Here is a 26,101-nt window from a genome sequence, read left to right as displayed (position 1 = left end):
GAGAGAGAGAGAGAGAGAGAGAGAGAGAATTTTTTAATATTTATTTTTTAGTTCTCGGCGGACACAACATCTTTGTATGTGGTGCTGAGGATCGAACCCGGGCCGCACGCATGCCAGGCGAGCGCGCTACCGCTTGAGCCACATCCCCAGCCCTTTTTATTGTCATTTTTGAGACAGAGTTTCAATAAGTCTCCCACGCTGGCCTCGAATTTGCAATCCTCCTGTCTTAGCTTGCCAGTCCTGGAGATTATAGGCTTGTACCACCTAATACCATTTTACACATGTAAATGAGACACATTTAGCTGGATGGAGAAATCACCAAATTCAGAAAAATGAGAACAACAACAAAAAAACATCCCAGCCATTATTCAGAACAGACTAAGAATTTTACAAACTGGTCAATAAAAGAGAGTAATTCATAGACCTGGGAATGGGTCGAATAACCATCTAAAAGGACTAAGCGTTCTTTCTATTTATTCCCATGTCTTTTAGAGAAATCAACTTTTCAGTAATCGGTCAGTATGTGGATTATCTGGTGAAAGAACAAGGAGTGAAGAACATTTTTGGTAAGTCGCCTTGAGATCTCTCTCTAGCTCAGTCATCAGAAGGTAGATCTCACCTCATTACTGACCTATGACACAACCCAGTGAGGTCCCACTCATTGTGTTGTCATGCGTTCTGGTGGAGCCTAACTCAAAGCTGTGAATTTATAGTCCCTTCCTTAGACCTATAGGACCCCTCAACCAATGATCTCATTTGGTGGTGCCAAGTGATAGGGTGTTGCTCTCACTCCCATTGAGAGATGAAAATCTATGGCTCCATTATACTCTTTTGATGAAGTTATTCAACTAAGATGTGGGAAAATGGCAGCTAAGCCCTCTTAAGTCACAACTAAACCCTCTTAGCTCTCTTAAGAGTGGGCTTTGGTCCGTCTGCACCTGAGCTTTCAAATTACAAATGGAAGAAAGACTGCAAGCCGCAGCACACAAAAGATTCAACAGGAAGAGTGTTTATCCCCATTTATTTCAGAGTGAAGGTTAAAAAAAAAAAAAAAAGTCAGACCCTGTAAGCCTAAGAACTGTGTTTGGTGTTCTAGGCTCTCTGACCCATGACTAGGTTTCATTCTGAGGATACTATACTTGGGCCCTGGAGGCACCTCAGGTTAAAATTTGTGGGTAAAACTGAGCCAGGCCACATGTCAAACCAAGACCTGATTACAGAACCACTTAGTGTCCCCCTGCAGCTCCAAGTCACCCTCTTACTCAGAGGGCCCCAGGGCTGCCCTGGATGTAGGAATGGAGTAGGAGCATCCCTAGAACTGGAGCACACTTGAAGTACCTCAAGCCCCCAAGGGAGGGATAAAAACATTGTCTCCTCCCTCACCTGCCTGGCCTGCCCTATTCCAGCCCAGTGCTCAGAGCTTGGAGGTCAAGATCCAAAGTGCTGCCCTGCACACGAGGCCTCTGTCTCGCACACTACTGTGTTGGCTGTTCCTCTGATCATTGAGACATGATTGTATGGAAGGGGAAGAGGAAGGAGGATGAGTTCCAGAATCACACAGCTCTGGGTTCGAGTGTAAATTATTTCATGTTTCTGACCTCATATTTTCTACTGTAATTGAAAAGAATGTTGGCTTTGTTGGACTGTGAGAATAAGGGAATATTAAGTTCTTTGGTACAAAAGTTATTACCACCCCTTATGCTCACTGTCAGACCGTGAACAGGTCACTTGGCACCCACAGCATGCAAATGCACCCGCATATGCTCCCCGCCCATGACCTGCCAATACTGGATAGAGTTGATTTTCCTGCCCTGTAAGCCCAGAGAGAGAACTGGGTGATGTGTTTGGAGATTGGCCTAAATGTGGGTAGTTATCTCCTGTACTTAAAATATTTGCCATCTGTCCCTGATAACAAGGACAGACATGTAATTGCAAGTCTCAGTTAATCTTCCCACTGCTTGGATAAAGTGAAGGGCAGAAAAACCTAGAGCCTGAAGTGGAAACTGGCACGTGGCATCTTCCCCTCCATCCTCTGATAGTTCAGTGTCCCTCCCCCTTGGGCAGGGATCTGTGACCCTGCACTTCTGTCCTTGGGGTTGGAGGAGCAGAAGGCAGGAGTTGGTCCCACTGAGTGACTCTTTGTTTGGAACAGTGAATGGCACTACTGGAGAAGGCCTGTCCCTGAGTGTCTCTGAACGCCGCCAGGTCGCAGAGGAGTGGGTGACACAAGGGAGGAACAAGTAAGTGGCTCCGTGGAGATAGAACATAGTATGCCAGCCAGACCTGTGCTGGCTGAGGCCCTCCCCAGAGACACTGCCTCCCCACTACCCATCAGAGATCAGAAGCCAGCTGGAGGTCAGCTGAGCAGGGGCCCAGGACATCCTGCACCTCAGCAAGGTGAGCCCTTCCTTTCTTGTGGAGACTGCATTCCTTTCTTGCCAGACTGCTTGGCAAAATATTGGAAAATGGCCTCTTATCCTTGTCCTTGTAAGGCCAGTCCCCTCGGGACTACCTGTCCTTGGGATGAAGGGTTAAGTAGATAAGAGGGTGGTGACTGACAGCTGGCTGCCCAGCTCTGGTGCTGAACAGTTCATGTCCCTTTCCGTCTCAGGGAGGGAGCCTCCTGCTGGTGAGGGCTGGGGATGCGGCTCAGTAGTGGAGAACTTACCTAGCAAGTGTGAGGCCCTGGGTTCAATCCCCAGCGCTGCAAAAAAGGGGAAAAAAAAAAAAAAAAAAAACTACTCATGAGGGCAGAACAGCCTGTCAGCCCTCCTTCCTCCACTTTGAAGTCTTACTATTCTTTTGAAATGCAAACCTGATCATGTCACTTCCCGGCAAGGCCCCAGGATTCAGCAAGCCAAGGATCACCAGAGGATTCAGTGATGGAATTCACAACCAAGCTTTGCTAATCCTGCCCACAGAAGACCAGTCTCACTGTTGCTGTTCCCCCAGGGTCACTTGGAGCACCCCCAAAGATGAATATTGGGATCTCAGAGCAAACATCTCTTCTGGTCAAATTCTGAGGCTTAAATGATAAGAAACAGCTTTTTACAGTGAATTCATTGCTCGTTAGACTAATTCCTAGTTATGATCTTGGAAGAACCTATTCATCTTTATCTCCAAACAAAAATACGTCAATATTTTGCCTATCATCTTCCTTATAACACTGTCAAATACAGGGCTATGCTTGATCAAAATAAGTCCTCAAGTATTGATTAATCAGTTATTAATTCTCAAAATTTCACTGCTTGGCTAACCCTTAAATTTTATTCCCTGGACATTTTTTTAAATTCCTCAGACTCCTGTCTTTACTATTTTCCCAATTTTTATAGTATTTGAGAGCTCTGTTCACCACAGAGCTGCATCCATGGCCTTTTTTATTTTTTAATTTTGAGACAGGGTCTCACCAAGTTGCTGAGGCCACCTCAAACTTATGGTCCTCTTACCTCAGCCTCCCGAGTTTCTGGGTTACAGGCCTGCACCCCCACACCAGGTCCAGGGCTGTATTCTTAAGGCCTTACAGTGGTAACTGATGTCAATAGACACTTCCCCTTCCTCCCCCTTACTGTCGCTTTTATCCTCTTAGTTCAGAGTTACTATTTCTGGATGTTGGCATATCACCCTGAATGGTTTTAACTACAGTATCTTTGCATGAGATTCCTCTTTCATTCTTGGGGAATGTTCTTTGGCGGAGAGGAAGCCGAGAGGTCAAAGCTATTGTCTAACAAGGTGGCAGTTTGAAGTTGAGGCTTCCTTTGTGTGCCAAGGGAGGATGGGGGATTAGCTCCCTCTCAGCACTGAGATTGAGGTCAGCCTTCCCTTTTCCTTTGGGAGGATGGTTCTTTTTCCCTGTAGTTGGCCTCATTTTTTCCACTTTTAATACCAATCAAAAGTCTCTCTTTTGTTCTTTTCCCCTTTAAAACCAATAGAAAATGTTTTAAAGGGGAAATGAAACATTTCTTGGCCTCCTCAGCACTTGGTTCAGTAAAGTCATAGAAACTCTCTGAACAGAGCTCGTTAGTCTATAGCTAAGTGCTATTAAGTGCCTCTTGTCAGATAGAGATGCAGTAAAATTATCCCACCAACTTGGAGTCTCAGTCTTAAAATTAATTAATTTTTTTCTTTATTTATTGTTTTATGTGGTCCTGAACCCAGGCTTTGCACATGCTAGGCAAGTATTCTACCTCTGAGGTATACCCCTAGCCCCCTAGTCTGGAACTTTTTAATTCTGTTTTTCTTATCTATAAAGTGAGCCTACACACCAACCTTTTCTACTTGTGGTTTGTTGAAAGGATCAAGTGTAGGGGAACAGGGGCTGAGAATATAGCCCAGTTGGTAGAGTGCATGCCTCATAGGCACAAAGCCCTGGGTTCAGTCCCCAGCATTGAAAAAAAAAACAAGTATAGAGGAACAACTTTAAAATCTATTGTTGCTTTGTGTGTTAGTCAGCTTTCTGTCACTATGACCAAATACCTGAGAAATATCAACTTAAGGGACAAAAGATCTATTTTGGCTCAGAGTTTTAGCAATTTCAGTCCATTGTCATCTGGCTTCATTGCTTCTGGGCCCATGGTGATATAGGACATTTTGGCCAGAAGCATACAGTGGAGCAAATCCGCTCACCTCATCACAGGCAGGAGGCCTTGAGAAATCAAGGGGCCAGGGACAAGGTATGTGACCTGCTTCCTGTAGGAGACCCCACCTCCTACAGATTCCACCACATCCCAGTGGTCCCATAGTTTACCTCTACCAGGCATCCCAAGGAACCCATCAGTAGACTAATCCATTGATGAGCTCAGAGCCCTCATGACCCAATCACTTCCCAACAGCCTCACCTCTGAACATTGCTGCATTGGGCACCAAGCCTCTATCATGTGAGACTTTGGGGACATTCCAGATCTAAACTATAACACCTTGAAGAAGCTATTAGAAGCTGTTAGGCTTTTGGTAGACTAAGCTCTGGGGTGTCCGGGATGCTGATCACGAGTTCTTTGTGCCTGCCTAGCAGAGCCTGTATTGTTTACCACAGGCCCTTTTCTGGATGTTTCTATTCTGTCCTTGCTGTGAAGCTCTTGACTAGGAAAGCATTCTGTTTCCAGGTGTCTTGAGTGAAGTGTGAGTTAGTTTAGATGGCCTTTCTATCCTGAGAGAACTGCTTTGCTATCGTTAGTCTTGATGTACAAAAATTCTCTTTTTAATTACACTTAATAGGTAGCTTAAAACTGCCAGTATACAGAAAACTTAAACATTGCCAGGTGTTTCTGATTAGATAGAATCAATAGCAGTATCTAATGAGCTTTCATAAAATGGGAAGAAAGGGACAATTTAAAATAACTTTAATAGTGGCCAGTTTATTTACTGAGGACAAAAAGAGATACATTCTTGCCTCATTTTTATAAATACCAAGTTAAAAGCTCTGTAACCTTTTAGTGCTTACACTTTGTAATGCAGTTAATACTTTTTAATTTTATTATGATTTTTGTATTAAATATTTTTTATTTAAAAAAAGATCATCATAATGGCTCTAGAGGCTGACTGAGGCAGGAGAATCACGAGTTCAAAGCCAGTCTCAGCAACTTAGCAAGGACCTAAGCAATTTAGCAAGACCCTAACTCAAAAATATATATTAAAAAAAAAGGAGGATGTGGCTCAGTGATTAAGCGCTAGATCACTGTAGAATTTTAATAGTCTTGCTATTGAGACTAGTAAAGCCATTAACTAACTGCTAAAACTAGCACAAACCAGATTGGTGGAACCCTCTGTGTTCTTCTAAACTTCAAATAACTCATCAATGTTTTCTTCCTTGCAGGCTGGATCAGGTGGTGATTCACGTGGGGGCACTGAGTTTGAAGGAGTCCCAAGAACTGGTATGTATGCTGTTCCACTTTGGAGAGACCACTCAAGGGACCTCCATTTTTATGATGAAATTACTTGCAGTACTATATGTGGTATATGGTACGTAGTGGATGCTGTGTTGGAAGAGATAGATATGGCACCTTAGGAAGCCACCATTGAGAAGCAGGCTCTGTGTAGTATAAAGTGACCATACATAGCTCTCTTACAATATGGAGGGTTTAGGTACTCTACTTGAGATAGATTAAAAATATCACAAAGGCCCAGTAAGAGAAATTTGATGAAGCATTAGAAGCTTAGTGCAATGTATCTTTTGTGGTATGTATAATCTTTTTCTTTTAACTTTCTCAACTGTACTCTCAATTTGTAATATAAATATTAAACTGTGACTGCCATGCCATTAGATGGGAAAGATAATATGATACAGTAGGCTGACCAGTAGAGATTACATACCCAAATTTCTCTGTTAACAGTTATAATAAACTACTCATGTCTCCTCAGCAAGGGGTTTTGTACTGAAAAAATCCAAATATTTGTAAGATTAAATACCCAGCTTACCTCTACTTTGCATCCTAGGATTTTCCTAGCAATGACATTTTCATTTTTTCCACTCTCTACTGGTGCATTAGTTGGCAAATTTGAAGAATTTGTTGCTGAACTCTAATATCTAAGCTGTAGGTGTCCATGATAAATCACTGATGGTCACTAGTATGATCTTCTCTCGTTACAAAGGCCCAGCATGCAGCAGAAATTGGAGCTGATGGCATTGCTGTCATTGCACCTTTCTTTCTCAAGCCGTGGAACAAGGGTAAGTAGATGGCTCTGAATGGGCGGTGCCTTTCGCTGTCTACTCCTTGCTTCCATTCAGAAAGACTGTGTTTAAACTCATGAAGGTCAAGTGCCACAGACTGGAGATGGCAGTGGTACAGTGGTTCTCTGGAATATTTTCTACCCCTAGATCCACAGCAGAGATTGTATTAAAGTACTTCAGTTGTTTCACCAAGTAATCTGATTGAGTTGTCTACTGAGCCTCAGTTGGTACGTGCCTATGTTTGGGTCAGGTGTCCACTTCTGCCTTAGACAGTAGCCTAGGGTGTCAGACCCAGGGTAATGTATGGGACTGTTTTTCTCAAGAGAGAAGCATTCTAGTGATGGGCATTTTGATTTTTACTAGAATTTGTCTTTTCAGTCTCTTAAGCATGGGTAAGTTTGCACTAATATTTTGCTCCGTGTGTGTGTGTGTGTGTGTGTGTGTGTGCGCACGCGCACACACACTCATGCTCTGGGAATCAATCCCATGCTAGGTATGTACTCTGTTGCTGATCTACACCTCCAGCCCCAATTTTTTAATAGTTGTTCACTATGTATAGGAAGAAAATAATCATCTTATTTGAGCCTTTCTTCAAAGAGGAAAATAAAACTTTGAATGGATTGAGGTGTTAAGATACTGCAGTAGCAATGTCAGAAAAGCTAAGAGTGATCAGAACTGCTCAGCTTCTGTGAAGGAAGGTTGTGTCCATCAGATGATTTTTTTTTCTTTTTTTTTTTTTGGCCAGGGAAAGCCACTATTTTCCATTTGTTCACGCCATGACTTTTCCTCCTGTACTTTCAGATGTCCTGATTAATTTTCTAAAAGAGGTGGCAGCGTCTGCCCCTGCATTGCCATTCTATTACTATCACATTCCTTCCTTGACGGGGGTAAAGAGTAAGTACTGGTTCTCTTGACGCTTCCTCCAACCCTTACCCCAAGAAAGCCCCACTCCATCCCACGCTACCCATAAGCACCATTGATGAGGCTAGCTCCAGTTACTCCAAAGTGAGTCCCTCTAATACCCAGCCCTTTGCCATCATTCACACCACCTCATGGTGCCAGTTCTTAGGCATGAAAGAGGGACTGACCTCTCAGCCCTTTACAGCAAACACCTCTTTCTTCTCATATGAGAAGATCCAAGACCAAAAGCCCCACAAGGGCAGGACTGCGTCTACCTTCTACCTCCTGCACTCTCAGTGCCTCCCCAGAGCCAAAGTACTGTATTCTATTCTGAATTTTCTTCTAGTTTTCTTTCATTTCTACTGTTCTTCTCCAGGGAGAAGACTTTTACAATTAGATGAGATTTATTAGGAGATTGGTTTTTAAAAGCCCCTCCTTTTCCGAATTCCACAGAAGAAAAATGGAAGGCTATGCATTATAAACATTCAGAGGAAATAAACAGTTTTTCCCATACTTTCCTCTCACACTCATCACATACTACCAAACATGTCACCTCTGGTCACCAACATGGAATGGGGTGGGGTCACGGAATTCTCCCTACCAACAGCAGGTTCTCCACTGGAGACTAACTGGGTATCTAGTAGTTTAATTATATTCTGTCACTGTCTGCCTCATGTTAGCATCAGATCCCACGGGCTCAGTCCCATAACTGTCCCCACTTCATATGCCGGCTCAGGCTCAGGTCCCAGCTTGTGACCTGTGATTCTGATCAACTGGTAATAAGTTGGGGTTCCCACAACTCCCTCCTCATGTGTGATTAATTTGCTAGTGCAACTCATAGAACTCGGGGAAACTCTTTACCTATTCTTATCTACTTACTACAAAGGGACTTACAAAGGATACAGATGAAGAGATGCATAGGATAAGGCATGTGGGAAGGGTAGGCAAAAGTTCATGTCCTCTCTGGGAGTGCCATCCACCAGGAACCTCCACACGTTCTGCTATTCAGAAGCTGTCTAAACCTTGTCCTTTGGCTTTATTAGGTAGACATGCTTGATTACATTATTGACCATTGGTGTTCAGTTCAACCTTCCACCCCATCCCCCACCCAGAGGTTAAGGATGAAAGTCCCAACCCTGTAATCACATGGTTGTCAACCAACATGCATCCAGAGTCTAAGAACCCATCAGGAGTCAACTCCTTAAAACACAAATGCTCCTATCAGCCAGAAAATTCTAAGGGATGTAAAAATGGTCAGATGCACCTATCACTTAGGAAATTCCAAACATCTTATCAGCTATATGTAAGAAACCAGGGTCAAAAACCAAATATAAGAACAATAGCTCCTCCTAGCACCTCTGTCTACAAAGGTTTCAGGAGCTCTGTTGCAGGAATTGGGAGCAGAAACCAAATATGTATTGACAATGTCACAAATATCCATCGACTGCCCTCAAGGAATGGAAAGCTAAATATTATAATTTGAAAGGTACCTAGGAGCTACTAGACAGAGGCAAGCCTTTATGCCATCTACAGCCAGTCCAGCTGACAGCAGCCAGTGGCAGCTCAGGGCTGATGTAGATCTCTAGGAAATGTTTGATATTTTCTGAGGCTGTGTAGACTAAGGAGGTATTTATTGTTTTGAGCAGTTCGTGCAGAGGAATTGTTGGATGGGATTCAGGATAAGATCCCCACCTTCCAAGGGCTGAAATTCAGTGACACAGATCTCTTAGACTTCGGCCAGTGTGTTGATCAGAATCACCAACGACAGTTTTCTTTGCTCTTTGGGGTGGATGAGGTAAGTCACCCCTGACACAGCAAGTCGGTTTCCCTCCAGTTCAGGTAATGATTGCTATACTCGAGTTTCTCTTCTCTTTTTCCTAAAAGTGAATTCTCTTTGTCTATTTCTCATTAGCAACTGTTGAGTGGTCTGGTGATGGGAGCAACTGGAGCAGTGGGCAGGTAAGCATGACTCATTTGTCTCAGCCCATTATACATTTAAAGTCCCACAGGAAGGCACTCATCACTGGAGTAGTTTTCTTTCTTTCATACACATCCTTTCTAATAGAAGTTACCTTTTGTTCCCATGTTTGTTCAGGGAAAGGGAATTAAGTAGGGCTCAGCAGTTGGTTAGAAACGAGGTCATCCTTACATAGAAGCTTCCATTGCAGTTAGAGGTGAGACACATGAGCTCGTGGGTTCAGCCCTTAGTGCTGCAGACCCTGATGATCAGTGTCTCAAGGATGTACTTACATTGTCTGTGTCAGAAACTTAATTATAAATAACAGAAACCCACTCAAACTACCTTAGATTTAAAAAAAAAAAAAAAGGAAAGTTACTATAAAATAATGATAGATTACATAAAACCATGAGGAGGAACAACCAGACCCTAGAGAGGAACCAGGAACTGCAGAGTTGTCAACAGCCAAGGCAAGTCATCCTGCATCTGGGTTCTTCCCAAGACCCTCACTCTGCCTCCTTTCCACCTCTTTATTTCTCTTCTCATTCTCTCTCCAGGTGGGCTTTCTTTTTTTTTTTTTTTTTTTTTTTTAAAGAGAGAGAGAGAATTTTTTTTTTTAATATTTATTTCTTTTTTAGTTCTCGGCAGACACAACATCTTTGTTTGTATGTGGTGCTGAGGATCGAACCCGGGCCGCACGCATACCAGGCGAGCACGCTACCGCTTGAGCCACATCCCCAGCCCCAGGTGGGCTTTCTTTTCTACAGCATGCCCCTGGCCAGTCATTGCTGCCCAAAAATGGCCCCTTAGAATATCATTAAATAGCACTGCCTGCTCTAGTCAAGTGTCCCCCAAAGGTCCAGGGTTTGTTGTGGGGCAGGTCGCTCAGAAAACACACCAAGTCCCAGTTTTGTACAAATTGAAGAGTCTTTATTGTCTGACCAGCCAGGACTGCTCTCTATAGGACCAAGTTGTCTCTGCAGGAAACAGCCTTGAGCTTCAACATATTAGGGTTTTTAAAGGCAAAAACCACATCCAGGTTGACACAGCAACCAGCAAGCAAGCAGGAGTACAGAAGCTGAATAAAGCCATTAGTGAAACAATGCAATGTCCTTAATCATTTTATTTTTATTATCATTCAGTATTTCTCATGGGATTTTCCATAATCATAATCAAAAAAGAAATGGATCAAAGTGACCCTAGTGGAGTACAAGTTAAAGAATAGCTATTAAAGCTGGGCACAGTGGCCCATACCTGTAATCCCAGAGGCTCTGGAGGCTGAGGCAGGAGAATCTCAAGTTCAAAGCCAGCCTCAGCAATGGTGAGGTGCTCAGCAACTCGGTGAGACCCTGTCTCTAAATAAAATATAAAATAGGGCTGGGGATGTGGCTCAGTGGTTGAGTGCCCCATGAATTCAATTCCTAGTACCAAAAAAAAAAAAAAAAGAATGGTTACTAACATCTAAACAGTTATTCTCCGACAAAGTACACTGCCCAAGGAAAATGGGAGAACAATGGGGGTGCGGGCTGGGGTTGTGGCTCAGTGGTGGCTTGCCTAGCGTGTGTGAGGCACTGGGTTTGCTTCTCAGCACCACATATAAATAAATGAATAAAATAAAAGGTCCATTAACAGCTGAAAAAAAAATTTTTTTTTAAAGATATGCCTGACAGGGGCTAGGGTTATAGCTCAATTGGTAGAGCACTTGCCTGGCATGCACAAGGCCCTGTTATTAATAATTAAATTTCTCCCCAGCACCACAAAAAAAAAAAAAAAAAGATATACCTGACAGTAAAGTGTATTTTGACATATTCAGAACCTGTTCTTACAGGTTTTATGGTTAGGGGAAATTATCCTTATCTCTTCAAGTTCTGGGATTTGGTCTCTTTTTTTTTTTTTTTTTTTTTTTTTTTTTAAAGAGAGAGTGAGAGAGAGAGAGAGAATTTTTTAATATTTATTTTTTAGTTTTCAGTGGGCACAGCATCTTTGTTTGTATGTGGTGCTGAGGATCGAACCCGGGCCGCACACATGCCAGGCGAGCGCGCTACCGCTTGAGCCAAATCCCCAGCCCTGGGATTTGGTCTCTTTAAGGGTCACAAAAATCCTTCTCTTGAGGGTAATTCTTGCTCTTATGTGCACTTTTGGGCCTGCATTTCTTCTGCAGATAACAGGGAATTTTTTTGCTAAGGAATGTAACATATCCTGTGGACTTACACCAGGCAGGGCTGCAGGCAAATGCTTTTTGAAAGTGAAAACCTGGGGGCTGGAGCTGGGGCTCATCGGTAGCACACTTGCCTGGCACATGTGAGGCACTGGGTTTGATTCTCAGCACCGCATATAAGTAAATTAAAAAATAATAACAAAGGTCTATCAACAACTAAAAAATAATTTTTAAAAAACCTGTGGGGCTCAGCACTGTGGGCCCATTTTGTAGATTGATTCCCTTACCCTCCGGTTCCTACCACTTCCGCAGCAACTAGGCAGTCCTTTTTTGAGCAAAATAGAAACCAGAATTACCTTCCAGAGCTCTGAGAGGACTAAATCTGATTTGTGTGAAGCCCCTGGAATATGATAGGCATTTAACAAATGGTCCTTCACTTTATATCCTCTACCCTCTGGAATCCTGTCTCCAAATTAACATAATGTAAGTGGGAGAGGAATTTAGATACTTTATTGGGATTTGCCTGTCTTACTGTGGCACTCCACACACCCAGCTCTCAGCAGATGGCTTTTAGGACTCTTCCCAGGTGCTACATTTTGTCCACAGTTTCCTAGCATCTCCCCCTGCATGTGCTCTTAGGGCAGGCAGGTGTTAGCCTTAATCATTCCCAACCAAGTACACCTCCAGCTTTTACATTCTGTTGTTCTGTTTTTCCTGATTTCAACCTTTCTCTGTTTTTTCTTTGTCCCTTTTGGTGTTCTCTGCCTTCTCTGAGGACACTGTTTTATGTTGCTAGAGGGCTCAGAACTAAAGACAACCTGGTCCCCTATAGATTAGGACCTAAAAATAGACTTATGGGCAGTCTGGGTTTTTTTGTTTTGTTTTTGTATTGTTTTCCCCCTTTTTAAACAGCAGTGGTGAAGATCTGTACCTTTCCAGTTGAGTTATTGACCCTGCAGTATTTGCTGTTGTCTTGCCAGCACCTATAACTACCTAGGAAAAAAGACAAACCAGATGCTGGAGGCTTTTGAGAGGAAGGACTTCTCTTCAGCCCTGAACTATCAGGTAAACCATTTATTGATTGATTTTATTGGTTCATATTAATTATACAGAAGAGTGAGATTCCAGACTTTTTCTTTGCTTCATATAAACTCACAGCCTTTCCTACACGAGGGTCTTTTATCTTCTCCCTCATCAGCATTCCTGGCACACCTGCCCCCATCGAAACCACCTCACTCCCTTTTGCTTCACTTGTTTCAAACAGAACCTGTCCCCATTGTCCCTGTCTGATCAAGACAGGCTTCACAGGGAATGACTCTTGTCTTCCTTTTGGAAAGGATCTTATTTTTACTCTATCTTCAAAGTAGTTTTGTGATTATAAAAAAAATGGTCATAGATTTCTGGGGAAATGGACCACATGCAGCCCCCTTCAGGACTCATTTGAGTCATCAGAGAATAGGAGGAAGCTATGAAGCTGGGAACCTAAAACTGGGAAGGCTTAAACCAAAGGCAGGCAGGTCAGCACCTTGGAAATGTGCCCAGATAGAAAACAGCCACCAGGCAGGAAACCTCATGGGGAGCCACAGGGAGACACTTTGAAACAGGAAGAGAAAGCAGCTGTGTGATGTGTTACAGAGAAGGCCCTGGAGACAATAATGGCGGCTGTGAATGCTGCACAGAGGACAGCCCAGCTGTCCAGGGAAAGAAGAGCATCACTGAAGGGCAGAACCCATGGAGACATAAGTGGAGAGTGGGTGCACTTTTGGTAAACGGGATGAAGAGGAAAGCAGCAGGGGCTGGGGATGTGGCTCAAGTGGTAGCGCGCTCGCCTGGCATGCGTGCGGCCCGGGTTCGATCCTCAGCACCACATACAAACAAAGATGTGTCCGCCGATAACTAAAAAATAAATATTAAAAAATTCTCTCTCTCTCTCTCTCAGAGGAAGAAACAGGGTGGGGCCTGGAGACATGGGGTTTTCAGCATAGCATTCAGTGCTGAGAGGAGCAGCCAGAGAAAATAAGTGACAGTGAAGGAGAATAAGCAAAGGCAGAACAAGTGGATTCTCCTCATAAAGCTCAGTTGAGGGATCTTTTTGAACGGACAGGCCACCATCAGGGTAATCAGAGATTACTTAGCTAAAGTACAAATATTCTAGCAGCTAGGGTAATCTGCAGCTCCAACCTGAGGAGAACAAGAGCAATCAGTACCAAGGAGTGCTTGATTCTTCTCCACCCTTAGGCCTTCAAATTGGGCCAGCATAAATCTACTTCCTTCTTACAGTTTAAGTAGTTTAATATTTACCTATGATCCAGACTAGGTGAAGCTAACAGCAGAAACTATGTAGGACACAAGAAGCTGTGTCATCTAACTAATCATGCCACGGCTTTGGTTTAAAATGGGGTTCAAAATCTGCCATCTCTTTGTTTTTTTTTTTCTTTAGTTCCATAGAAGTTATTTATGAAAATTCCAGCCTGTTCTGAGCCAAATGAAAGGGAAACCATAAATGGAGCAAACTGTGAGGCAGCTGTGTAACTGACCCTGCACTCAAGCTTCTCTTGTGGCTGACTCAGTTTCTTTTTGTCCCTTTAGTCCCTAATCAAATAAATCATCCCATTCAAAGCAGTGTTAGGGCAAGGTACAGTGGCTCACACCTGTAATCCCAGGGGCTCAGGAGGCTGAGTCAGGAGGATCAGTAGTTCAAAGCCAGCCTCGAAAACTTAACAAGGCCTTAAGCAACTCAGGGAGACCCTATCTCTAAATAAAGTATATTTAAAAAGAGGACTGGGGGTGTTGGGGCTGTACCTCAGTGGTAGTGTAATTATCTGGCATGTGTGAGGCACTGGGTTCGATTCTCAGCACCACATTTAAAAAAAAAAAAAAAAAGTCTACCAACTAAAAAATAAAACTAAAAAAAATTGTTTTTAAAGTGGGGTGGCTGGGGATGTGGCTCAGCACCCCTGGAGTCAATACCCTGTACAAAAAGAAAGAAAAAGCAGTGTTAGTAGGAATTCAGTTTAGCACATTCTCTGCTTCTTACTGAAGGCAAGTGTGATGGGGTAAATTTACTCATTTACTCATATGCCAGGGACTGAGCTAGCATTTCGATGATTTATGCCAGACGCAGAATTTCAATAAGGCTGGTTATAGCCCTCCAAGAGCTTACACTTAATATACCCAATTTAAACAATGGAATTATGTGCAGCCCTTTCAGAGAATGAGATATAGGCGGACATGGTGATCTGTAATCCCAGCTACATGGAAGGCTAAGGCAGGAGGTTTGAAAGTTTGAGGCTAACTTCAGCAATTTAGTGAGACCCTGTAGCAAATTTAAAAATCAAAAGGACTGCTGGGGATGTAATTCAATGGTAGAGCATTTGCCAAGCATGCATGAGGCCCTGGGTTTAGTCCCCAAGAACTGCTAAAAAAAAAGGAAAAGGAAAACCCTCTGATTCTCAAGAAAACTTATTATCCATTAATCAGAAGAATTGGATTATCACTCTCCTTATCAATATCAATACTTTTTTTTTTGGTGAGGGGAGGGGACTACTTCCCTAGCTCTTTTTATTTTTTATTTTGAGACAGGGTCTCACTAAATGGCCAGAGCTGGCCTTGAACTTGTGATCCTCCTGTCTCGGCCTCCCAAGCCACTGGGATAACAGGTGTGTGCCACCGTGCCCGGCTTAATCTATTTTAGAATACAGCACTTCTAGTGGTTGAATAACTAGAAGTTAATTCTCATAAAACCATAGTAGTGGTCCACTTTATGCTTTGAAGACAGTCCTTGCTTCCCTGCCACTGTGACTTATTTTTAAAAGGATATGATTCTTTCTCTTCCTCTCTCCCTCCTTCTCCCTAATCTCTCCCTCTCCCTAATCCCAGGAGAACAGGATTACCTTTCTTCCAGAGTTGTCTGTCCTTGAACATACAACCACCACAGGAAAAAAAAGTAATTCAGACTTTAGGGATGGCACAGAAGATCTCAGAAATTATGTCTCCCAAATTAACAAGTGAGTTACAACTGCAACAGAGAACTTGCAGAATGCAGCCTTTGAATCACCACTTTAAAAACCCCCTGTTCCCCTGGATGGGCAGAATCATAACCTCTGGGACAGTAATCTCCTGTGCTTCCCCTTTGTTAGCAAAGCAATAAAACTCTTTTCCTTTTTCTCAAAACCGGGTCCTTGTTATTGGATTGGCATCAGCTGCAAGGACTGAGCTTTCTGTAACAAGACAGCCTTGTCCAAGCACCTCTTGGTTCTCTTGAAGGTACTCGGAGGTATGTGTACCACAACTTAAAAAAACACTACACTAGCTGCTAAATTTTACTCATAAACTGATGGATAAGGGATGTATTCCCATCTTACCACCTGTAACATTCTACAGTTTTCACTTTTTTCTGCATGGGCCTATTCTATAAAGTTTGTATGCATGAAAAGATCCTACCTTATCCTGGGTGGATCTCAACTGTCTGTCTCTGTTTCTTCCAACTACGATAGGCCTTCAGAAAACTTAGATGTGCACACTTTTTAAAATTTCTATAATTTGCTAAATTCCTTAAGTTGATTTTGGAAGGAAATGAAAGAGAATACAAAAAGAAAAAGAAATGGAGACACACCTCAACTGACCAGGGATGCTTTATTAAGCAACAGAGGGGCACATTTTCAAGGGGAAGATGGCAACTGGCTACAAGGATCTGAGTTTTATAGGGTTTAGCAGGGCCACATCGTGGGAGCAGTTTGTCAGATACTTTTGGCAGGCTTACTTTTAGCAGGCTGGGGAACTTGACAGATGAGGGAAATTGTCCTCAGTTTCCCTTTTTCCCTGAGGGGTTGTAAGTTTCCACCTCCTTCAGCTTTCACAGTTCACTAATGTTGATTATAGATTTGTTTATTCCCTTCTAGTTTTGCATCCAGAGATTTATCAACTTTGTGGTCAAGCTAGGTAAGTGCCACATCTGTTTCCTGCCTTGTCTGTTGTTGGCAAGTGTTAAAGGGAACAGACTCTCCTCACTTTCTCTGAGGGTTCAACAAGAGCACTGTTGACTGCTCTATCACAAGCTGGGTTCTGTTTTTAATACTACCCTCCAGGGCCAACCATATAAAACAGTTCAGTAACCCTGATTGGGAGGTCTTTGATAGTCTTCTACAAATCTTTCTCCTCCAGTTTAGCATGTTGCTCCCCACACCATATGCGCTGCACTTTCTCTACCTTCTCTCCCAACAGTCAACATTTGCCTCTGCTCATTAAAATTCTGCTACTGAACTGTGGCTGACTTCAGCCTAAGTACTTGGGGAAGGCCGTCTGAATACAGATTTTACTAAATTGTGAATGACAGCTCTCCCAAGAGCATTTGAAATTTAAAAAGAGTTTATTAAAACAGATAAGCCTGGGCTGGGGATATAGCTCAATTGGTAGGGTGCTTGCCTTGAATGCACAAAGCCCTGGGTTCCATCCCCAGCACCAAAAAAAAAAAAAAAAGAAAACTCCAAAACACAGGTAAGCTTAAATGGATGAAGGTTTGGATAATATGACAAAATAAAATTGGGGGGAGAGGGGATACAGTGAATCTGAGCAGAGGAAGCTCTCCAGAGTGTCTTAAATGATGTCCCACAACAAATGACAAATGCTACCATTCACTCATCCTCTGCAAGAGACTGGCCCTTGGGCCAAATGAACCTGGGTCAAGTCCAGGAAGAGTTTCTGGTGTTTTCTTGGCAGACCTCCCACTTCCCAGTGCAGAGCCTTTCTGCCTCACCCTGGAAACTTCCCTCTCCCCAGGCACCTATTATGTATCCAGCCCCTCCTTCCCAAAGGTTCTCAACTAGCTCTTTTAATCCTTCCAAGACAATGTTTCCATTTGCATTTGTACTGTCATGACTTTTGTCATATTTGAGTGCTGCCCATGCTATTAATTACCTATTATAATTCCCTTGTCCTGGACAATACTTTTCACAAAATTGTGGATTGACATAATAGTTATATGTTCCTATAAAGTACATTAAAATTGATACTGAAAGGTTAAAAAATAACTAGAAGTTGACCTGTATGCCACATAAGATCATCTTACTTACCAGCTATGTTACTGCAACAGTTTTGTAAAACGTGAATCTAAGATATTAACAGAAAGGATTTACTTATTTGTCTGAATCTTTGCATTTTAAAGGTGGAGGAGCTCTTGAAAATAGTTTTCATGACCTAAAAAACATATCTTTAAAAAGCTCCCCAAGCACAGTGGCCCATGAGGCAGGAGGATCCCAACTTCAAAGTCAGCCTCAGCAAAAGTGAGGGGCTAAGCAACTTGGTGAGACCCTGTCTCTAAATAAAATACAAAATAGGGCTGGGGATGTGGCTCAGTGGTCGAGTGTCCCTGAGTTCGATCCCTGTTATTTACTTACTTACATACATACATACATACATACATACATACATAAAATAAAAATAATAAAACGATCTTTTCAGACTTCATGGGAGTTGAGGTTTTCATGACTTGGTCAAAGGAAGACTTATTAAAGAAACTTGTCTTAACATGAAGACAGCTCCTTGCTCTACCTACTCATAATAAGTCTGGAAGTCCATTTTGCATCTGCCAAAGTTTATTCCATATGTTTAATCCTGCTAAGTAATTTCCTTCCCAATGCTCAGTTGTTATTTTAACTAAGTTCACTTAATAAAAGGAAGTTACTTCTTATAGCTTGAAACCATAACAATAGGCAGCTAAGAAAACAAGTGACAGATATTTTAGAAGACAGGGATTAGGGATTATGACACAAGATTATTGTGTTTTTGCATACTAACAGGGCACCCACTTCACCTGCTTCTTCAGCCTGAAGGCTTTGTCTTTCCTCAGTTCTGAAAAAGTCCCTATTATCAGCTGTGAATATTGTCTTGACTGCATTCACTGAAGACTGTCATTCTGAAAATGTATTAGATGGATTTTGGATCTTCTCAAATCTGTGCTTTAATTTAAAAAAATATTTAACATGTCTTTCTGTGCTATATTCTGAATTTCCTTAGACTTGCCTTCTTAAAAAATCACCAATTTTTTTCCTTAGCTATGTTTTCTACTGTTTAATTTCCCTGAACAAACAGTATGCATTTTATTTCCAGTATTTTCTTTTTGGCATTTTTTCAAGTACACCTGGCTTTGTTTGTTTTTGTGCTACTGGGAATTGAACCCAGGGCCACACAGATGCTTGGCAAGCACCCTACCACTGAGCTACATACCACTGAGCTGAGCTACTTGAGAGGTTGAGGCAGAAGGATTGCAAGTTTGAGGACAATCTCAACAACTTAGTGAGAACCTATCTCAAAATAAAAAATAAAAAGAGCTGGGTATCTCAGTTAAATCTGCTATACCACACACACACAAAAAAAAAAATCACACCAGTATATACCTTAAGTCAGATTATCCTCAAGGGCTATTTGGTTTCAGATCTTTCTTATCCTTATGATTGTATTCCTGATAGCTTTGGATCCTCCTCCTTTGCTTGCAAAGGTTGACTTTGAGCCTTACTTTTATAGTTTGTTAACATTTTCTAGTATTCCTGTGTGTGTGCAACAGGAAAAGTCCTTTCTTTGTCTACCCAGTCAAGGTGACAGTATTGACAAGAAATGTGCCTTTTACTTGCATCTTATCCTACTGTAGAAGTCATTGTTGGCATAAGATCTCTTCTTTGGGATGTTTTTGTGGATGTGGACAGTGCCAGATATGTTTCCTCATTTATTTTTCTTGTCTAGGTTTTGGAGTATCTCAGACCAAAGCCATCATGACTCTGGTCTCTGGAATTCCAATGGGCCCACCCCGACTTCCACTGCAGAAAGCCACCAGGGAGTTTACTGATAATGCTGAAGCTAAACTGAAGAGCCTGGATTTCCTCTCTTTCACTGGTGTAAAAGACGGAAACTTGGAAGCCTGTAGCTAGTGCCTCTCTATCTAATCAGGATGTGTATTTTGAGACGTCATCCATCTTGAATAGTACATTCTTTTCTCAGGGACTTTTTAGATGAAATTGAACTAAACTTTCTTGTAGCAAATGAAATCTCACATCAATCAGCAAATAAATATCTACAGTGAGAGTTGGGTGCATCAGGATGCACCCTCAATCCCAGCAATTTAGGGATGTGTGCCAGCCTCACAACTTGGTGAGACCTTGTCTCAAAATAAAATAAAAAGGGCTGTGGAGATAGTATATTATAGAGTGCCCCTGAGCACAATTCCCAGTACTCCCTACAACACAAAGAAAAAAAAAAGAGATCATGGACCCTAAGTCATTTATATCACCGTTTTGGTTTTTTTTTTTTTTTTTTTTTTTTTTGGTAGAGAAATCACTGTTTATATGGATGAAATGGAATCAAGGGAAATTTGTAATTGATTAATTTCATCTGCTCTTGGGAATTCCCATTAATTTCTGGTTCTCAATTCTATTTTAAAAATCTTCTGATTTTAAACCACTATAATGTACTTTCATTTTAATAAATATTCATTTGGAATCTAGGAAAACTCTCAGCTATTGCATTTAAAACAAAATTACAACATGACTCAACTATAAATATTAATAAACCAACTGGCTCACTTGGCTGCTTAGTCTAACTCTAAAAGCACTGTTTTCAGGTTAATTTTGATGTCATAGTTTTCTTCCAAAGCTTTGGGTCAGGAGAAGATTCACTCCAGTTCTTATTAACTGGAGAGCCCTTTAGGATGGTGCTGTGATATGGATGTAGTGTATCCCCCAAGGGTTCCTGTGGGGGAAACTTGGTCCCCAGGGTGGTGATGTGGGAGGGAATAGAACCTTTAAGAGGAGGGAGCTAGCAGGAGGTGTGGAAATCACTCTGGCTGCCTTGGAAGGGAATGCTGGTCTCCTGGGGTGAGTTCTTTCCAGAGTGAGTTGTTACAAAAGTTTAAGACTGAACTCTGAATGGCCAGTTGGCTTCCTCTCTGGCGATGTGATCTTTCCCTCTCAGGTGCACTTCTGCCACCATGATGCCATCTGCTGTGAGGCCAGAGCTGGGCAGAGCTGATGCCATACCCTTGAACTCCAGAACTGTGAGCTAAATTAACCCTTTCAGCTGGGAACAGTAGTGTGTGCCTGTAATCCTAGTGACTTGGGAGACTGAGGCAGAAGGATCACAAATTCAAGGCCAATTGCCGCAACTTAGAGAGCCAGTCTCTTAAAAACAAGGGAAACTGGGGATGTAGCTCCAGTAGTAAAGTGCTCCTGAGTTCAACCCCCAGTATCAATAAACGAGACAAGTCATTTTTCTTTTAAAAGTCATTCAGCCTCAAGTATTTTGTTATAGTGATAAAAAAACTGACCTCCAACGAAGGTGAAGTAAAGTGATCCACCCACAGGGTTGGAGTGAATAGGCACTTCAAAAGCATCTGTTGCTGCTCTTTGGTTCTAAACATTTACTGTGCTGATTCTCACCCTTTGCGTGCCTTGTCATCATGCTTCAAAAAGTGAAGAAAATCAAGGATTTTGTGCTCACAAGCTCACAGCTGGGTAAAAGGATACCAGATCTACTAAGAAAAAGATAGCCAGGTGTGGTGTCACACACCTATAATCCCACTGACTTGGGAAACTGAGGCAGGAAGATGGCAAGTTTAAGGACAGCCTAAGTAACTTGGTGAGACTCTGTCTCAAAAAATATTGAAAAACAGGGCTGGGAGCCAGGCGCAGTGGCGGATGCCAATAATCCTAGCAGCTCAGGAGGCTGAGGCAGGAGGATTAAGAGTACAAAGCCAGCCTCAGCATAGCAAGGCACTAAAACAACTCAGTGAGACCCTATCTCTAAATAAAATACAAAACAGGGCTGGGGATATGGCTCAATGGTTGATGCTTAAGTGCCCCTAGGCTATAATAGGTAAATTTCAAAGCCACAAGAGAGACAGTCAAAGCACCAAGTGAACCCTCTCAGGTTCAATCCCTGGAAACCCCTCCCCCAACTATTAAGTGAAAGAAAAATAATGTCAAAAAGTTTGAAGCAGGGGCTGGGATTGTGGCTCAGTGGTAGAGTGCTCTCCTAGCACATGCGAGGCCCCAGGTTCCATCCTCAGCACCACATAAAAATAAATATATTGTATCCAACTGCAACTAAAAAATAAATATTAAAAAAAATAAAGACATTATGTCATGTCCATCTACACCTAAAAAAAAAAAGTAAATATTAAAAAAAAAGTTTGATGCAGCCAATATCTTTTACCTTGATCATCACAAAGAGAAGGCAGAGGAACTGAAGCAGTCGGCTCCCAGGTTTGGCAATGAAGGAGCTGAAATGAACCACACAGGCTGATTTGAATTACATTAAACTTGTTAAGAAATACAGACTATTTTACTGACAGTGGCAAATACTCACAGGCTTTTTTTCTCATACCAAAGGAAAGGCCTTCCCAAAAGATGAATCCACGTCTCTGCTTCTTGCTATACAGAGATCTGACAGAGCTGAAAGTGTCAAAGCACCAAAGGACTTTTGCTCTGGGGCAACACAAGTTCCCCTGTGCCACCAAGAAGACACAGTGCCCTAAATTATTGTCATGGCAAGCCAGCTTCCCTTCCATGGTGAGTCCAGCAGTGCTATTTCTCTGCCTATCACACTTCCCAACAGTCACTTTTCTTTAGCAATAGATTTGGGTAGGACTTAATATCTCACTTTGACTTTTCCATACATCTTTTTTTTTTTTTTGGTGGTGGTGCTGGTGAAGCCAGAATTAGGCAGATAGGTTAGGGTGTGACCCAGAGAACAGAGGAGTTGAAATGTTAATTCCTTCAGAGCCCTTCCTCCACCCTGTGCAGATAACCTGCCACTGCTCCCACCTGTAACCAGTCCCAGGAATTGCCCCTCCCTACAGGGAGTCATAAAATTGTTAATTAATGTGTGTTGGGCTGCTCCATCTGGCCCTTTCCGCCATCCGTCTGTTTCTCACTTTTTGGCCATCCCACTGAGCATCTCCTGGGCCTAGTCATGTAAGCAGGAAGGAGAGAGATAGGGGAAGAGAGCCGGGAAATAAAGGAAGCCTAGGACTTATTAAAAAAAAGCAGAACCCCTCACTTCTTGGGATACCAGGATACCAGCTAAGGCCCCCATCTCCCTCCTGGAAGAAGTCTTATGTTACCCCTTTTTAAATAAACCCTGTTTTATATGCTTGCCTCGGCGTGCTTCTCTAATGTTATATTTCAACATGTGAGGGAGCAGAACTAGTGACTGGTAACCAGCAGTATCAGTGGTACTAGAGATGGAACCCAGGGGTGCTCTACCACTGAGCAGCATCCTCAGTCCTTTATTGTCAGACAGGGTTTCATTACATTCCCAAGGCTGGCCTCAAATTTATAGTCCTCTTGCCTCAGCCTCCCAAGTCACTGAGATCACAGGCATATGCCACTCTACTGGGCACACTTTAGCATTTAAGTTAAACAACCAAAAGAAAAAAAAAAGAATTTTCTGAAATTTTTTTTCACACAACTAGTAAATATAATGGAATAGAATCCATACACCCACACACCGCATAGGGAAATTGTATTCAGTAGGACTAGTTATCTTTATCTGCTTATCAGCTACCAGAGTATTCAAGTTCATGCCAGATGAACCACCTGAGGATACTGTCCATCCTGGTTGACCTCTGGTATATTTTCTACACAGCAGCTAGAATGCCTTCTATTTATTTATTTATTTGGTATTGGGGATTGAACTCAGGTACTCGACCCCTGAGCCACATCTCCTGCCCTATTTTTAATTTTATTTAGCTTAGCGCCTTGCCATTGCTAAGGCTGGCTTTGAACTGGAAATTCTTCTGTCTCAGTCTCCCAAGCTACAGGGATTACAGGCCTGTGCCACCGCACCCAGGTAGAATGCTCTTTATAAATGTGAATGTCCTTCATTTGAGCCATTTGTGGGCTGAGGCCCTTCAAGCACAGAGGCATTTTAAAATGTTAACTTTTGGTGTGAGGGACCAGCTTTGTCACATTTGCATCTGTAAGCATGTGACTAATTATCTCTGAGACCCTGGAAATGGCTTCCCATAAGCAGGGAAGTGTGTCAGCTTCTCTTCTCGGAACCTACATTTCAAGTCCAGTGTGCCCCATCTTTTGAAAATTGGGGAAGGTGTTAAAATTACCACATACTTTTTTCTTGGGGTCCTTGGACCATGGTGAAACCAAATGATTTACTGTTAGTGCTTGAGTGAATGGGCACCTCTAAAGCACGTCAGTCAATGAGAGCAGTAAATAATACTTGCAGGAGTATTACCAAAAGCGTGGTCCTTGTCCCTAATGCCAATCTAATAACGGAGGACAGGGTTTTGAGAAAAAGGAAAAAGGAAGTTTATTGCTTTGCTAGCAAAGGAGAAGCACAGGGGACTCCTGTCCCAGAGGCTATGATTCTGCCCATCATCAGGAAGAGGGGGCTTTTAAAAGAGGTGATTCAAAGGCTAAAACCCACATGTTCTGTCAGATTTGCAACTCACTAGTCATTTCTGAGATCTTCTGTGCCATCCCAAAAGTCTGAATTACTTTGTTCCAGTGGTGGGTGTGTGTTTTCAAGGATAGATAATTCTGCCTGGAATGGAGCCTTAGAGTAGGGAGGAGGAGAAATTAGGGAAAGAGGAAGAGAAAGAAACATGTCCTTACAAAAAAGTTGCAGTGACAGGGGAGCAAGAGCTATGTTCAAAGCATAAAGTGGACCACTGTTAAATTAAAGTGTCCCTGGGCTCAATCTCCAGTGCCACAAAAAAGGGGAGAGAGCAAAATTTAACAGTGATTATTACAACAGTTAGATACAAATTATTCCAATACTCCAAAGAAAAAAGATATCTAATTTAAGAAAAAAAAAACTTACAGATTTTATTTACACATTAAACAAGAATTTATTGAGAATTTAGTATTCCAGGCACTTCAGTGAGTGACCAAGAAGTGTCCCTGCCTTAACTTGTGCTTAATTCTTTCAAGAGACCTTGGTTTTTATAGTATTTGAATGACTACAAAACACCTATTGGACACCTAATATGTGCCAGGTACTGAATTAAATCCCTTTTGTATGCTATTTTTGCTAACCTGTCCTAATCTCGGATTTTTAGGCCATTTGGCTACATTTCTATCTGGCATAATCTTGCCAATTTTGAGGACAAGAATCCTGAAGCCAGAAGTCCCTCTTCAGGTGGGCTAGTTGAAACTGGTTGGATGCAAGATGGTTACCAGAATGGCCATGATGCAATCTCTAACTTCATTATAATCCTACCCACATGCTAAGTAACACCCTTCCCCCAAGCACCATGAGAATTGAAAACTGCCATATGGATGACCAGAAATAACCACAAAAGGAGCAAAAATGAGGTGGTGCAGAAATTAGGGAAATATCCTCCCATTCCCAGAAAAAACATCAATATTCCTCACCATTATTTCTTTTACCCTACATCCATACTTCACAACACCCCAAGGGTGGGAAATTGGTTTGCAATTTTATCTTCTACTTCTCCTAGTCTTAACCAAGAATAAAGTCACTTTCACTACTCAATCGGTGCTTTGAAAATTTGTGTAGGGTTCCCTGCATGCTAAACAGTCACTCTATCACTGAAATACACCCCCAGGGAGGGAGACATCTACTTTAAACATCAATAACCCTGAACAGTTTATATATATAATTTTTTTTAACCGGTACAAGAGCCTCGGGAGTGCTCTACCACTGAGCCACACGCCTCCAGCCTCTTGATAATTTTAATCTGTGAAATAAACTGACAATAGGTTAACTCGAGTTTTGGGGGAGGGAACATAATAAATTTCTTTATGTGCAAAAACAGCTTAATAAATTTCAAACAGGGACTCAAAGGAGGGCATCACAGTTGAAATTTAGATAGCGCTGAACAAAGGGCTGGGGACCTGGGGCAGCCAGGAAGTGTGGAAGCCCACGGGGGTGGGGGAGCACAAGCTCCGTGGCGCCGTTACGCAGATGAGTCTCCCAGGCAACCGGATGGGTGGAGATCTGCGGCCCGGGGATCAGACCCCCGCCCCTTTCTCTGAAAAGGTCTTTGTTAGTCAGAAAGGGGTTTCAAAGGGGAGAGCCTGTTTACATCCGTTTACTTCACTAATGCAGATTTCCTTTATAGATGGAAGTTCTTTTACAAAAGGGCAGCCTTTCAGACTCAGTCTGGTCCGCAGTTTTTCAGAATAGCCATCTTGAAACGCGCCCAAGAAATATATTCCGGGGTGGCATATTTTGAGGTACCACGGGCTGCTGTGATAGAAACTGTCAGACACAAGGGCATCACAACGCTTAGGCCCTCGATTCCCTACAAGGCTCAGGGGCCGGTAGCTCGTTCCCGGAAGTGGCCAATCCGGGGCCTAGGCCGCGCGCGCTGCGATCTCCGGCCGACCGCGGCCTCGAGGCGCAAAAGGACTGCTGCCCCGCCCCCTCCCGCGGGGCGCCCTCGCGGCCG

The 26,101-nt window shown here is 42.6% G+C and overlaps 1 protein-coding gene across 11 annotated transcripts in view; it reads left to right on the top strand.

Moving 5' to 3' along the window:
- Npl (N-acetylneuraminate pyruvate lyase) overlaps positions 1-20,277 on the top strand; it is a 35,568-nt gene extending 15,291 nt beyond the window's left edge. For 4 of the 11 annotated variants that reach the window (XM_015491721.2, XM_015491725.2, XM_048809866.1 and 1 more), the window contains exons 3-12: positions 493-566; positions 2,153-2,240; positions 5,810-5,867; positions 6,586-6,661; positions 7,466-7,558; positions 9,211-9,359; positions 9,477-9,523; positions 12,660-12,744; positions 16,581-16,620; positions 19,417-20,277. In XM_015491721.2, coding sequence (XP_015347207.1) covers positions 493-566; positions 2,153-2,240; positions 5,810-5,867; positions 6,586-6,661; positions 7,466-7,558; positions 9,211-9,359; positions 9,477-9,523; positions 12,660-12,744; positions 16,581-16,620; positions 19,417-19,601 — 895 coding nt within the window. In that variant the 3' untranslated portion in view covers positions 19,602-20,277. Of the gene's footprint in view, positions 1-492; positions 567-2,152; positions 2,241-5,809; positions 5,868-6,585; positions 6,662-7,465; positions 7,559-9,210; positions 9,360-9,476; positions 9,524-12,659; positions 12,745-13,314; positions 13,489-15,558; positions 15,854-15,881; positions 15,956-16,560; positions 16,621-18,138; positions 18,238-19,416 lie in introns of those variants that run through there. The other 7 variants (XR_007349972.1, XM_048809869.1, XM_048809871.1 and 4 more) reach the window with 7 other exon arrangements.
- Positions 20,278-26,101: the final 5,824 nt, after the last annotated feature.

This window comes from Marmota marmota, unplaced genomic scaffold (assembly GCF_001458135.2).
Source record: "Marmota marmota marmota unplaced genomic scaffold, marMar, whole genome shotgun sequence".
In the NCBI taxonomy this organism is placed as follows: domain Eukaryota; kingdom Metazoa; phylum Chordata; class Mammalia; order Rodentia; family Sciuridae; genus Marmota; species Marmota marmota.
Note: the sequence above shows the minus strand (reverse complement) of the source record. Positions and strands in the feature narration are given on the sequence as shown.